At 50.6% G+C, this 14,579-nt stretch overlaps 1 protein-coding gene across 2 annotated transcripts in view; it reads right to left on the reverse strand.

Moving 5' to 3' along the window:
- Positions 1-3,902: 3,902 nt before the first annotated feature.
- Positions 3,903-14,579, reverse strand: part of Rtl1 (retrotransposon Gag like 1) — a 32,772-nt gene continuing 22,095 nt past the window's right edge. For both annotated transcript variants that reach the window (XM_076551380.1, XM_076551381.1), the window contains one exon: positions 3,903-9,778. In XM_076551380.1, the coding sequence (XP_076407495.1) occupies positions 4,846-9,693 (4,848 nt within the window). In that variant the 5' untranslated portion in view covers positions 9,694-9,778 and the 3' untranslated portion in view covers positions 3,903-4,845. The remainder of the gene's footprint in view (positions 9,779-14,579) is intronic.

The raw sequence follows: 14,579 nt of genomic DNA on the forward strand, positions 1-14,579 counted from the left end.
TACTTCCGTGCATGCTTTCTTTCTCCCCGCAGCTCTCCAAGTTCCTAGAGGGGAATGCCTGGGGCTGGGCCATCTCTGAGGTCCTTCCTTGGAGGGGGAAGCTGTATCCCTGGTGGGACATTCCCTGGGGCTGGGCCAAGGGTCACCCCCTGACTCTGTGGCCAAGGGTAGACAGGTCAGAGGTCGATCCTGGGCCTACCCTGGGGCTTCTCCCACTGGGATTCTAGGAGCTGTTCTCTCTTGGATGCCCTCTGAGGGGACCCAGCTCACAGGACAAAGGGGTGGATCCCAGAGAGATGGTGTCTTTGTTTCCAGGACAGGGGGCAGGGCTGGAACAGAGCAGGGCTGAGCCATACCAGTGCTCCCAGAACAGGGTCTCCTTGAGGGGCCTCTGCCTCTATCCAGGATTATTTTTTTATGACCAGGAGGCTGAGGTCCCTTACAGGCGGCCTCTCACTCTCTCCTTGAGCCCTTCTGGAGACGTCTCATCTCACTCCCTGCAGACCGTGGATCCCCTGGGAGCTGTCAGAGTCACCTTGTTCTTCCTCTGTGGCACCCCTGCCGAGGCTGGGTGCCCATAGACACTTCAACAGCATGATGAACAACTGGCATAGAATCCTGTCCTCTGTACCCCAATATCTTAGGTCATTGCATGCATAGGTGGTGGTGGGGAGGGCGCCCATCTCCATCCCCACAGCACTACGGTTATTAACTGCATGTACCAGCTATGGCAGCCAGCCCAGGCACACAGGAGTAACCTGAGTGGGGGGCCTTGAAGCCCTGAAAGGACTTGGGAGCAGGACAGGGAGGACCCGGGCCCCCACCCTCCCCTTTCCTTCATCTCTCCCCGTCCCCTGTGCCCTTCCTCACCACCCTCCACCGCCCTTCTCCTACCTTGTGCACCTTACCTCTTTCATGGTGTCAGGATTGTCATGCTGGCCCCCTGAACTCCCACAGGTGGATGAAGTCCAGATGAGGTTCGCTGTTCAGGTCTCAGATCATGTCCGATGGGCATAGATCATAACAAGTGGTCCCCCTGTGCCCAGCAGCAGGGCTAAAGGTGGGTAGGGGCAGCTGGGGTGGTGGTGATAGTTTCTCTGTCACCTTTCCCTTTCTTACTATGGGGCCCAGTCCAGATTACCTAGGTGTGGGGGGAATCTTCTTCCTCTGCTCCAGCCTGGTTAGGAGCTGGTAAAACTCTTGGCTCAGGGTCCTGCGTGGGGACCCCTAATGTGACCCATGGCCACCTGTAAAAGGGAGCAGCAGATCCAGTCTTGCTGGTGAATAGCTGGAGTCTATGTTGTCACCAGCCCTGGAAGTGATATGCCTGGCTGAAGCCTGCAGGGGCATCTTATAAGGGGAGGACGGAGGCAAGGGAGGGGACAAGCAGGGTGGCCAAGGGAGGGCCTTGTGCTCTTCTTTGTTCCTGGATGCTCTCAGAGCTCCCTGGATGGGGACTGAAGCTGGGAAGTGGGGGCACTTCCTCAGTGGGTGGAGTTTGCAGTCAGGGGGCTGGTCTCTGATTTTCACCTTTACTGTGGTGGGAGTGATGTCATCATCACCTAGCAGGAACTTTCACACCAATTTCTTACTTTGCTTTTCTTTCTCTTCCGCAGGAGAAAAAAAAAGGTTTGTGTTGTGCTTTTCAATCTCTATAAGTGGCTCCGCCGATAACCTGATAACCTACTGATTTAACACTGGTTCTCTTTTTACAGCCTGGCCTGCCTTCTTCTCCTGTAAATGGGGACAAAGCCCCTGCTGGATAGATTGGCAGGCCACTGGGCCTTTATTGGCCTTTCATAGACTGCGTATGTGTGGGCTTATGGGTAAACGGGCCCACCTTTGTGATGAACATCACTGGCAGCCTCTTGACAGGCTCCTGGGCCACTGCTAGGTTTTCTGTTTAACTTTTCTACTTCTACTCCCACTTGTCAGAGAAGGCCTTGGGTCCCCTGGCCGCAGCAGGGACATAAGAGGCATTTGCACGTCCACTGAACCCACAGAGAGCCTCACCAAGCAGGGACAGAATTGTGTTCTGGAGGTCCAGCTTTATGTATGGGGTCCCCAGGAGAATTTAGCAGGGTACAAGAATGGTGTGTTTGTTCTCCCCAGGAGGACCCCAGTCCCACCTTGAGGTCATAGACGCTTCTTAGGAATTCTAAGCAGCGTGTCACATTGGGCAGGGCGTACTTTAGGAAGCAAAAGCCCTGATGACAGCCTTGCCTTGAAACTGACCTCCCCTCCCAGGTTCCCTGCTTAGGGAATAGATAGGCAGGTCAGTGGGAAGACAGTCACCCTGTCACTTGGAGGCTGGGGCTTCCATAAGCAGTTTATAAGGGAATGCTGGGATCGGCACAGCCGAGCCTCTGACTTGGACCATACTGTGTCGTTTGGGGCTGTCATAGATGGACAGACGGACAACAACAGCCTCTGTCTCTGGGGGCTGTTGTGATGTCAGCTGTGCGTGGGGTCACATGTTGGGTTCTAAGACCATAGGTTATGTGGGTAGAAGGTCCCAAGGTGATAGGATAAAGGCCATGAAGGAGGTTCCCTAGGCCTCTCTCTGACCGCAGCCTTCTGCAGTCCTCCCTGTACCCTGATTTTCTGAAGAGATGACACCAGGAAGTCCCTGGATGAGATGGAGGGTAGGATTGCACTCTGTGTTGATTACACTCAACACTTTAATTGTGACCCCTTTGAAATCTTCCAGAAGCCCCCCCCCCCCTCCATAGCTCTGTGTGATGGACAGGGAAACTGAAGGTAGGATGTGATGTCTTGTTTACAGGGGTCTGGGGGGAGGGACATTGGCAACTTCTTTAAGAGCAGAAGAAACTGCTAAAATGAGGCTGAGCCCCTGACCTTGAACCTGGGATCCTGCCCATGATCTCATGGTGCTGCCGTCAGGGGTACATTCCTTGTTAGAGAGGCTAGACAGTAGCCAGTCGCTCCTTAGGACCCACAAGGGCACAGTGGTACTAGGGGCTGGAGAGGGTGTAGAGGTCGTCTGCTCTCAGGGGTATTTCTCAGGCCCCCACCTCAGCTGTCCCTGCTACAGGTGGGATATCACACTGCATTGTCACGCTGGGTATCCGGGGCCATGACACATTCTCAGGACAAAGGAGGGTCTCTTGGAGTTAACTCGAGGTCGGATTTCCAGGCAGGATGTATAGGGCAGAGCTAGTATCCCTTGGATGTGAGGGCCCTGTGCATTGCATCTCCATACTGTCCTTAAGGTCACACTGGGAGGGGTCCTTGGTTTTGTACCCCAGCCTGTTTGCAGACTTCCGGTGGAGGGGGTGCTTCTGAGTAGGGTTACAGGCTTTGTGAGTATTGGCTACTTCTCCCATTTCCCTACTTCCCCAGGAGCTCCTTCCCCTCCTCAGACCAGTGTACCCCCAGGAAAGCCATTTTTAGAGCGGGGATCTAGGCCTTCTTCATTGGGGGCAACTGTGGGAATGGGTCCAAGGCAGTCCTGCAGACCCTCCTTAGCTGGGAGCGCAGAGCACAGCCTGGCCACTCCTCATTTCTCATGTGACTAAAAGGCTGGGACTGGAGAAGAGCTGGGATTTCTGGGCACCCTCCCTCTGCCAGATGAGCTCCTTTATCCCTTTCCCACCTGTAGCTCCTCGGAGTGAGTCTGAGGGGATGAGAGAGGAGTGGCTTCCTTCTCCTTAGGAGAAGAAGGGAGGTTTTTTTCGCTACACATCTCCATGAGCTGTTTCAGGAAAGAGCCAAGCTCTCCTGCCCAGGCTCCTCCCACCCTTGTACATGTCCGCCCTCAACCCTCTGTGCATACTCCGTCCTTTCTGCTCCCATGCTCACTGTCCTTCAAACCTGTCTCCTGCTATCACACCTTCCCTTGAGAACAAATGACAAAGCCAGATAATCTTTTTTCTCTTTATTTGTGGGGTAAAAGCAGAAGCGGGATGGAAAGTATAGGAAGGTACTCCTTCCCACGACAAAGAGCAGTGGTCTGGGCTCCTTGGCACAGCAGGCTGGGTGTCTGGGGCATCACCAGTGTCCTTGGGGGCTCCCTCCTTTATGTGGGGTCTCTGGCCCCTGCACTGTCCAGCTGTCAGTTTTGGGAACGGGAGGCCCATTTGGTGCTACCACCTTTTCTGGTGGTCCCTGAGTCTCAGGGACCTTCAAGGTGGGCAAGTCTATCAGGTAAGTCGCACTGGTACGTCGGATGCCCCACAGAGCAGCTCTGCTCAGGTAAGTTCAGAGTTCAGGGTCAGATGAAGTGTCAAGGGAGCCAAACCAGATAGTGTGGGGTGGGCTTGTTTGCTTGAGGGGTGGGCTGGGAGGCACGGCACCACAGTACCTCCGGAGGCTGGGAGGGGGTGGAGGTGGGGCCCAGGGGAGTTGGAGCACCGGTGAGGAGGTAGAAGTCAGTGGAGCACCCGAGGTCAGTGTCCCAGGATGCACAGGTGGCCTCACGTCACTCGGGTGGTGGTGGGGGGGGCTCCCTGGCATCTGCTTGCTTGGCTGCGCCTGCTGTGCCTGTTCTGCATCTGGCCTGGGGTTACAGGGTCATTGTTGCTCATCACTGCTTCCTCCTCTCATTTATCTCACTTCCCGCTGTGGGTCTGAGGCCCGTTCAGTTAGGACAGGGTGGCACACAGTCTTGGACAGTTAGCACAGGGTTGCACACAGTCTTGGCTGGTTCTGGGACGCTGACAGTTGGCTAGTCCTTTAACACAGATGATGTTGCTGGTTGATGAATTGAAGTTGTGGCCCTTCACAAGTGGGTTCCCCTTGGGTCAGGAGTGGTAGGAGGTGTCACTGGATTTGAGCAAAGCTAGCTGAGGCACAAAGGAGAATGGCATCAACTTAGTTGTGTTTTCAGTCAAGTTCATCATCTGATGAGTCTGACAGTGCTTCTAGCCTTGCCTGTTCCCTGGCTGGGGAAAGCAGGGCCATTCTGGAGGCCATGGTCAGGAATCGCGTGAGGGCCCGGGCCACCTCATCTCTGCTGAGCAGAGTAAGCCTTCCATCGGCACCAAGAATGTAGAGTAGGCGGTTGTTGAGGAAGTCTAGAACCTCTGGGTCCATCAGATTTCGCGGGCGGAAGGTGACAGCTTCTTGGTTTCCAAGCAGGGCTTCTTGGTCACCAAGAAGGGCTTCTTGGTCGCCAAGCAGGTCTTCTTGGTTTCCAAGCAAGGCTTCTTCGTCTTCAAGCAGGGCTTCTTGCACGTCGTTGTCCTGCGCGTCCTGCGAGGTGTCTTGCAGGCCGTCATGCAGGCCACACTGACGGTAACGTTGCAGGTCGTCTTGCAGGGCTTCTCGCAAGACGACATCTTCATCACCAACGACGTGCAGCTCCAAGTATCGTTGCTGGTGTGGGTCCGGGAAGATGTCCTCCTCGGGGTTGACTCTGACGCCGAAGAACTCACACAGGGTCAACCAGAACCCTGGGGTGAATCGCAGGCCCCGTGGGGGCTGGGAATGCAGGGCATTCCGATGCCAGCACCTGGGGCTCAGGTACAGTTCAGCCAGCTCTCGAGCTGGGAGGGTGTTGGCCCGCGCTACCCGGGGCATCTGGCTGAGCAACTGAGTGATGGCTGTGGCCATGCCACTACCTGCAATGAGGCTTGAGTCCAGGATGAGCCGGAGTGTGTGTCGGGGCTCAGGCCTGGCCACCTCCAAAGAGGGGGCAGGAAGTGGGGAGAGGGGCTGCCTCACCCTCATCATCACCAGGAGGGATGCCACACCCAGGACACTCTTCCAGTAGAGCAGGCCACGGAAGAAGTGTAGGACAACGGACCGGATCTGGACCCTGCTGAAGTGGGTCAGGAGGGTGTTGAGGATCTGTTCTATTGGGATGTTAGAGAGTGCCTCCTGTACCAGGGCCTGCCGATTCAACTCCGCCCATTCCGGGTCTGACTCATCGTCACTGTCCTCGGACTCAGTCTCAGCCTCGGGCTCGGACCCAAAATCAGAGAACGCTTCCCTTTGGCTTGCCCTCAGGGCAAGAAGCAGCAGTGGCCGCATGTACCTGGCTCTCAAGGCTCTCTGGTTTGGATTTCTACGGGACAGAGCTCGGGGGTCATCATCATCAGGCAGCTCCATCACTTCATAATGGAAGTGAGCGAAGAAGTAGAGCCAATGCCCGGGGAGAAGTACGGTGAGCCTGTCATTATTCAGAGAGGCTAGATCCTCTGTGTTGAGAAGGATCATGATGGGCTCCTCGGTGTTCTCCAGGTAGCGACACCACACCATGAAGGAAGCCCGGACTGGAAGGATCCTCATCTCCACTTGAGGGTACTCCACCTCGATTGGGGAGAGATGTCGTGAGTAGAAAGAGCAGGTAGCTTTCTTGCCAGTTTCTTCATCAGTTTGGAGCAGGGAGGCATATAGGAATGACCCAGTGACGCCTGTTTCCAAGTAGAATGGATTCTGAGGCTTGGGATGGTACAGAAAGGGTGCTTTTTGAAAAGCCCTCTTCAGGCAATCTAAGGCTTCCTGATGCTCTTCTCCCCAGCAGAAGGGCTCTGAGCTCAGCAGCAGTTTCACCAGGGGCTCTGCAATGATGGCAAAGTGCTCCACGAAGTGGCGGTAGGGATAGAAGAGTTCGATAACGCTTTGCAGGGATTTCCTGTTGCTGGGGACAGGACACCCCATCATGATGTTCCTGATGGTCTTGTTCAGTTTCACCCCTTTGCGGGATAGGGCGAAACCCATGAACTCTGCGGAGTGGCGATGGAACAGGGTTTTGTCCAGGGAGCAGTGGATATTGTGACCGCGAAGGCGGAGCAGGACTTGGCGGACATGATCAGAGTGTTCCTCCTGGCTCATTGAGTAGATCAGGAGCTCTCGGCCATGGGCAATCACATAGAAGCCTAGGATGTCTTTTAGGATAAAGTGAATCTCATTATCACAGTCGTCAGCATATGAGTCTATTGTGAAGGGCCGGTAGCATCTCATCTGGTAAGGGCTCATCCCAAATGTTGCTCTCCATGTGTCTTCTGTGTGTGTGAGGCTGTAGTCCACCCTGGGTTCCTTAGCAATGTCTCGCAGCTCCAGTTTTGTGAACCATGTAGCTCCATGTAAGTGGTCAAACAGTTCTGGCATCATCTGTATGTAGTCCTGTCTGTCATTCAGCATGTCGTATAGTATCCAGTATTGCTCTTGCTGCCTGGCTTTTTCTTGCATCCTGGCACTCACAGATTGATAAGGCCTCTTGGAAGAACTCTCATAAAAGACGTCGTTGTGATCACTGTCTCCAGCCTGCTGAAGCTCAGAGGGCTCTGATTCAGAAAGATCATCGGATCCGTCTGAGCTTGGCTGGTCGGAAGTCTCATCATCTGCTTCCTTCACGATAAACACATCGGCCAGGTCTGAATACATTTGCGGCAATCCGGGTAGTATGGTCATGCTAACTTTCTCCAGTGCGATGCATGGTGGGGGTGGGTGGAAGCAATTCTTCAGGCAGTAGGGAGAGTGGAAGGTGCAACGGCCTTTGAACCAGTCAACTTCAGGTGCATGGGTACGGAGCCACTTGATGCCGAGGACCACAGAGAAGTGCTGTGAAGGTACGATGTCAAATTCGATGTACTCACAGTGATTCTGCTGGATACACAGCAGGGGTTCGGTGCACAGCGAGATAGGTTCATTGCCGATCAGGGAGCCATCCACGGTTTGGACTGCCTGTGGATAGGGTCTCTCGTAGAGCTCCACGTAGTGTTCTTGGGCAAACTTCTCGTCCATGTAGTTCCCTTCTGCTCCTGAGTCCACCAGGGCCTGCACTGCGACACTGTGGTAGGGGTTCACCCTCACCATGAGCAGCAGGAAGAGGTGGGCACGATTGATGTTGGGATGAAACGCATTGGGCAGCCAGGTGCTCACATGCCACTTCTCTGGGGCAGGTGTGTCCATCCAGATTAGGCTTCTTGGGCGGGCCTCGGGGGGCAGCCTGAGTAATGCCCTTCTCTCTGCCAGCTTATCTTCAATTTGCAGGACGAGCACCATCAGGTTCTCCAGGGATGCCGGCTGGGGGATTCGAAACAGATAATGCCTGATGTCTTCATTGAGCCCCTGGCACAGGTGGGCCTGCAGGACTTCATCTGGCCAGCCCAAGGTATGTACCAGACTCTGGAACTCATTGATGTATTCGGCAACACCGCGGTTCCCCTGCCTGATATTGAACATGGCGTCTTCCGCCACACGCAGCGTCTGCCTGTACTCGAACATTTCTGACATGGCCTCGATGAAGCCTGAGTAGTTGTTCAGCAGAGGGCTGTCCTGCTCTACCAGGCCGTTGGCCCATTCTAAGGCTAGGTCAGACAGATGACACATGACAAATTTCACCCGTAGCTGGTCATTGTGGAACATTGATGGGTAGTTCTGTAGGGTCATCTGACAGAGCACAATGAACTCATGGTATTCTCTGCGATCTCCAGAGAAGTGCCTGAGTTTGGGGAGCCGGCCTTCTTCGATGGCTTGCATCAAGATCCTCTCCGCTACTCTCTGTTGGTGTTCAATGTCGTGCACTCGGAGGAACACCGAGATGATGGACTCCATTGTGGCCATGACTTCTTCTGGAGAGCCCCCGGGCTGAGCCTCCTCTCCGAGGTTCAGCTCATCTTCATCTTCCAGGTCAGTCTCATCTCCTTGCTCTGTCTGGGTCTCAGATGAGTTGACGAACACTGAATCTATGCCATCAGATGAGATAGCAATCTCACTGAGTGGATCCTCCTCTTCCTCGTGTGAACTATCACATGACTCCTCCATGTCTTGGAGTAGGTCACTGGGTGGATCCTCTTGTTCCTCACATGGGTCACTGAATGGTTCCTCCACGTTTTCGAGTGTATCAGTGGGCAGCTCCTCTCGTTCCTCACGTGGGCCACTGGATGGCTCCTCCACGTTTTCGAGTGTATCAGTGGGCAGCTCCTCTCGTTCCTCACGTGGGCCACTGGATGGCTCCTCCACGTTTTCGAGTGTATCAGTGGGCAGCTCCTCTCGTTCCTCAGGTGGGCCACTGGATGGCTCCTCCACGTTTTCGAGTGTATCAGTGGGCAGCTCCTCTCGTTCCTCAGGTGGGCCACTGGATGGCTCCTCCACGTTTTCGAGTGTATCAGTGGGCAGCTCCTCTCGTTCCTCACGTGGGCCACTGGATGGCTCCTCCACGTTTTCGAGTGTATCAGTGGGCAGCTCCTCTCGTTCCTCAGGTGGGCCACTGGATGGCTCCTCCACGTTTTCGAGTGTATCAGTGGGCAGCTCCTCTCGTTCCTCACGTGGGCCACTGGAAGGTTCCTCCACGTCTTCGAGTGTATCAGTGGGCAGCTCTTCTCGTTCCTCAAATGGGCCACTGGATGACTCCTCCAATTCTTGGAGTAGATCAGTGGGCAGCTCATCTCGTTCCTCACGTGGGCCACTGGTTTCCTCCATGTCTTGGAGAAGATCAGTGGGCAGCTTCTCTCGTTCCTCATACAGGCCACTGAATGGCTCCTCCAAGTTTTGGTATAGATCAATGGGCAGCTCTTGCATTTCCTGGGTCGAGCCACTGGGTGGCTCTTTTCCTTCCTGGGCTGGGCCGCTGTCTGAGCCCGCCTCTGCCTGCGCCTGTGCCCCGCTGCTGCCCGGTGCCTCCTCAACGGTGTTGGATGAGCCCTCGGAGGACTCCATTTGTTTTGATGATGGATTATTAAGCTCCATCATCGTCTCAAATGAGTCTTCAGAGGGTTCTATCATGTCGTCGGTTGGAAAGGACTCTGCTCTGAAGACAGGTAAGGTTGTAATGTGTGTGGTCAGAGACCGCGACCGTGGAGATCAGAACCTAGGGGCAGAAGGGATAAAAAGCAAGAGGAAAAGCAGCAATTTAGAGTCTCAAGACGTCAGGGTCAGATTCTCAAGGACAAACCAGACGCCCAAGTAATTAGAATCAGAGAGAAACCAGAGAAATTCTCCCTGCATTCAATATAGTCTCCTCCTCTGGTCACTTGGAGCACCTCAAGGGGAGAGGCTCAAGCCCTGACCTGCCTCCCAGGCGGAGTCTGAGAGTCTGACTGCCCCGCCTGCCTACTTCCTCCACTGGAATGAGAAATTCACAGTCCATAAATTTTGTGGAGCAACTGGCCCAGAGCGTCCTCTGTGGCAAGCAGGCACCTGGCAGGGCACACTTCTGGCCCATTTTGCCCTGGCATCCATGCCTGGTCAGTTTCCCTTCCCGTCTCTAGTCACCCGAAAGTCATAAGGTCACATCTCAATGCCACTCGAAGCCACTACTGGCAGGCTTGGTGGTCTGGAGCCAGCCCAGCACGCTCAGTTGGAGGCGGGATTCCACAGTGAGATGCTTGCTGTCTCCCAAACTCTGGGGAAAGAGGAGAAATCGGGCACTTGGCCACTGCCCTGCCAGCTGGGTCAGCAGCCAAAAATAGCTCTTATTTCCTCCTCCAGGCTCCAAGTCGAAATAAGTGGGAGAGAGCATGACTTTTGGATTTAATTTTCTCCCCATAAACGTTTATAAAATGCCTACTGTGTGCTGAAAGCTTGCACTTTTGTTGCTTTATCCTTGGTCATACTTGGGGGGTGGGATGGGGTAGATTTCATTTCTCAATTTGATCTCTATCCAAAGCCACGATCTCTCCAGTGTTGAGACGGAGGTTTCCAAACACCCTTCCCAGCTTTTCAAAAATCTACCCTCCAGAATTGCCCTGGTCTGCAGGGCTCCTGGAGCTTCAAACATCTGGCCTCAATTCTGCTCATGCAAACATTTCTGCCTGCCTCTTGGATCCTATCTTTCCAAGTTTCCCCTCTGCTCAGGCAGGGGTGGGCTTCTCATTTTTGAAAGCACCCCCTTCTCTCTGTCACCGTTGATTTCCTCCAGTACGGGGGTGTATCTAGCAGACTTACAAAGCCGGGGGAGAGGAGGGCCCGAGACCTTTGAAATCTGATTGTCCTGGAATTTTTGAAAATCTGGCCATGGGAGGATTTAGTGCACGGAAATTGAATTTAAAGGAATGTATTGGTTTACAAAACAAATTAGGCTATTGAATATCCCAGCCGTACGACTATTGTCTTTATAAATTCAACACCTTCTGTTACTTCTCAATTTTCTTTTAGGGTTACTAGGCTGACCTATCAAAACACACACACACACACACACACACACACACACACACACACACACACACACTCAAACAACAACAAACAACAACAATAAAAACCAAAAACCAAAACCAAAACCAAAAACCCCAAAATAAAATAAACAAAAATCTCCATGCTGTCCTTTATGTAAAACTACCATTGGCTCAAATCCATACCTTCCAGCAGGATAAAACATTTGGATCTGCAGTTTCTCAGAATTAGACATACCCTTGTTAGCATGACACTTAAATTTGATCATGCAATTCCTCTGATTAAAGCCTCTCACTGTTTATTTACTGTCTGCAATATTAAATCCAAACCTTTTGTATAAACACATCTGACATGTAAACTTAACCAAAAACCATTCTCTGGCTAAAATTGAAAGGCCATAGAGTAATGCACAAGTTGGACTTGTCATTCCTGGAGGTAGAGATCACAGTTTCTAAACCTGGTGTACAAATTAGGTAAAACAGCCATCTCAGAAACATGCACAGCATATTGCATAAATCAACTCATTTCCTCTTCATAAAAGTCCTCTACGGCATGCACTATTATTGAAATATAAAAATTAATTAATTCATCTACAGGTTCATCTGTCCGACATAAAAATCTCAGCAGGTCTCCCACTTAACCTCATGGTTTACAATTTAAATTTGCAGCAGTCTGATTAACAAATTAGAATATTCACCTTCTTAATAAAAAGTTTACACATAGAGATTAACAAATTCGATTACGTAAATGATTGAATCTTTCTGCTTCCCTTCAACCAGCCTTCAACCAAAAATCTCACTTTCTAAATATCTTAATAAGCCTGGATATCAGAATTTACACTTTTAACAGAATAAACAATATTTATCTCATGGTTTCCTATTTAACATACACATTTCTTCTCTATACTATGAGGTTCCAATTGCTTAGCATAAATTAATTTTTTAACCATGTGGTTTAATTGGTAGCTAATCAATACAAAATTCACAGTTTCATAGCTCACCCCAGAAACACTTGACTGCCTTCACACCAAAGATCTTACATGATAACAAAAGCTCATACTTCTTGTAACATGCATGCACTCACTTGTGTAAACTTCTGCTTACAGCCTCACAAAGTCTCTGCCTTACCTATGAGATCAAGCCTGAAAGTGATCATAAAGTCATACATTTCTCAGCAGACCGAGCCTATTCAACACACAAAGTTCATGATGTCATTCTCCTAAAATCTCATCATGGAGGGAGTCCAAATTCCTCAGCCTGGCATGACAGTGTACTCCTTGCATTCCTCAAAACCGTGTCCAAACCTGACATGCTATGTAAATGTCATCTAACTTCTCAGCCCATGATGTAAGTTACCCAGCTTCTCAGCACAGAAGCCTCCCTGGATGCCCTTGTGCTGAGGGGCAGTGGACATTCACCCTTGCATTGAACTGCTCATCAAATCTACACACCTCAGCATACAGCATGCTTTAAATCATCAAATTCTTCGGGAGACAAAACTCCTGACCATTTCACTCCTTAAATCCCTTTCTTGGCCAAACTCCACGCATCCCCCTCCCCACACAAAAGGATTAAAAATGATATCTCACCCCTCACTCAGGATACAACAGTGCCTTCGATGTGGACATGAGTCACATCTCTAACCATGTTGTAATATCCACTTTCCCCTCTGCTGAATTCATAAACCGTAAGGAGTCACTCCCAGATTTAAAACGTTGCAAAGTTTCTTTGTAGCATAAATCCCCAAATTCTTAACAGACAGTGCAGTATCTTATCGTGTCACTTACCTCCAGGCTGGACAAAACAAAACAAAAAACAACCAACAAATCTTCCCCATCACACTTTTAAGCCGTTTATTGGCTTAAATCCCAACTTATTAGAGTGATATTATAATCTGGTGTGCCATCCCTTAGAATAAAATTCACACGTCTTAGCACAGTTCATTAAATCTGAGTTTGTAACTCCACCTAAAAACCCCTGCAATGTCTCTTAATTGTGCACGACATAAAAAGTCCAGATTCTTGGCATACAGCGAGAATTTGATTTCATAATCGTGCTATGTTGTATCTATCAAACAGAAAAAAACTCACCATGTCACTCCGTTAGAATTGGATAAATCAAATTTTTAAGCATGTGCAAAAACTTCATCACGTCAGAGTCTCTAAATAAATTCCAAATTTCTCTGCACAGTCCCCATCTCGGTCATGTAACTCCTCTAATTAAAACCTTTCCTCAGTGTCAACATTAATCATATCTTCTTGGCATGCCCTGAGAGTCAAACTTTGGCATTCCCTCAACACAGAGTCAGAATGTTTGGGCATGATCCTTAAATGTGTGCCTGTTAACTTTCCTATTTACGATTTCTCAGTGTTTCTTGTTGCTTGTAATAATAAAGTCCAAAGCTGTTAGCCATAAAACATGTTTTATCATGCTTTCTACAAGCTTATCTCCCACAAGCAAACAATCTCACCATTAAGTTTTTTAAAGCCTTTTGGCAGAAGCCCAAAGCCCTTAGTGTGATAGAAAATTTTGATACCATCACCCCTCAAAATAAAGTGCAGATTTCTACCTCAGAAACCCAATAATCAATTAATAAAGCTCCCACTTAAGATCTTTTCACACGTTTCCAGCAATGCTAAAAAGTTCCACTGTCTTTGAGTGACACTCTCATTTAATCATGGCATTCTTAGCTTCCATCCTTAAAATTTCATGTCCACGGCATAAAATCCAAGTGCCCCAGTGCTGAATGGAGCCTGGAGCGAGTATATCTCTTGTTGAAAACATATAGATTGCTCTGTACGCTTGGGAATCTAGAGCTTAAATTGTTTTGCATGAAATAAAAACTCTTAACCATCTATGGCTTCCCTCCTCGTTTCTCCTTAGGCATTTCTCTAGAAAGACTGAGTCTCGTGTCCCCCATCCTAAACTCATTTCGACTTCGTTGTTTTCCAGAGCTTTGTATTTTTTTAAAATCTTCAGTCCATTAGTTTACCCAGCAGTCTTTTCCCATTCTTTTCTGCCCTAGGCATCCTGTTTGGACCCCACAGTACTGGAGACGGGTACCACTGTGCAGCCCCACAGCAGCCAGGGGGTGAACACTGCACCCTGAACAATAAGTCTCTGCTGGAGGTGAGTGGGAGCTCCTTGTAGCAAGAGGAAGGACCATCTACACCAGGTGGCCCAGCTCAGGGATCTGCCTCTCTGGGTAGACTTGGGGCTTGACAAATGCCCTCCTTATTCTCTGATGTCTTTGGACAATAACCTAGGCTTCCTCTGGCTCTTGCTCTATCCCAGCCCACCCTGCATGCCTCTAGGCTATGTAGAAGGAACATTCTTTGTCCCTCAGATTCATCTCAATGTCTGTTCTCAAACCTTTCATTTTGAAATTCCTATTAAAATCTAGATCTAGCACTTAGGGTTGGAGCTTCCCTTTGGGTCTTTGTTGTGACCCTCTACCCCGCAACACTCAAGACAGACACCCCAGTCTCACCACTGTTAGTG

Source organism: Peromyscus maniculatus, chromosome 14, assembly GCF_049852395.1.
Source record: "Peromyscus maniculatus bairdii isolate BWxNUB_F1_BW_parent chromosome 14, HU_Pman_BW_mat_3.1, whole genome shotgun sequence".
Lineage (NCBI taxonomy): Eukaryota > Metazoa > Chordata > Mammalia > Rodentia > Cricetidae > Peromyscus > Peromyscus maniculatus.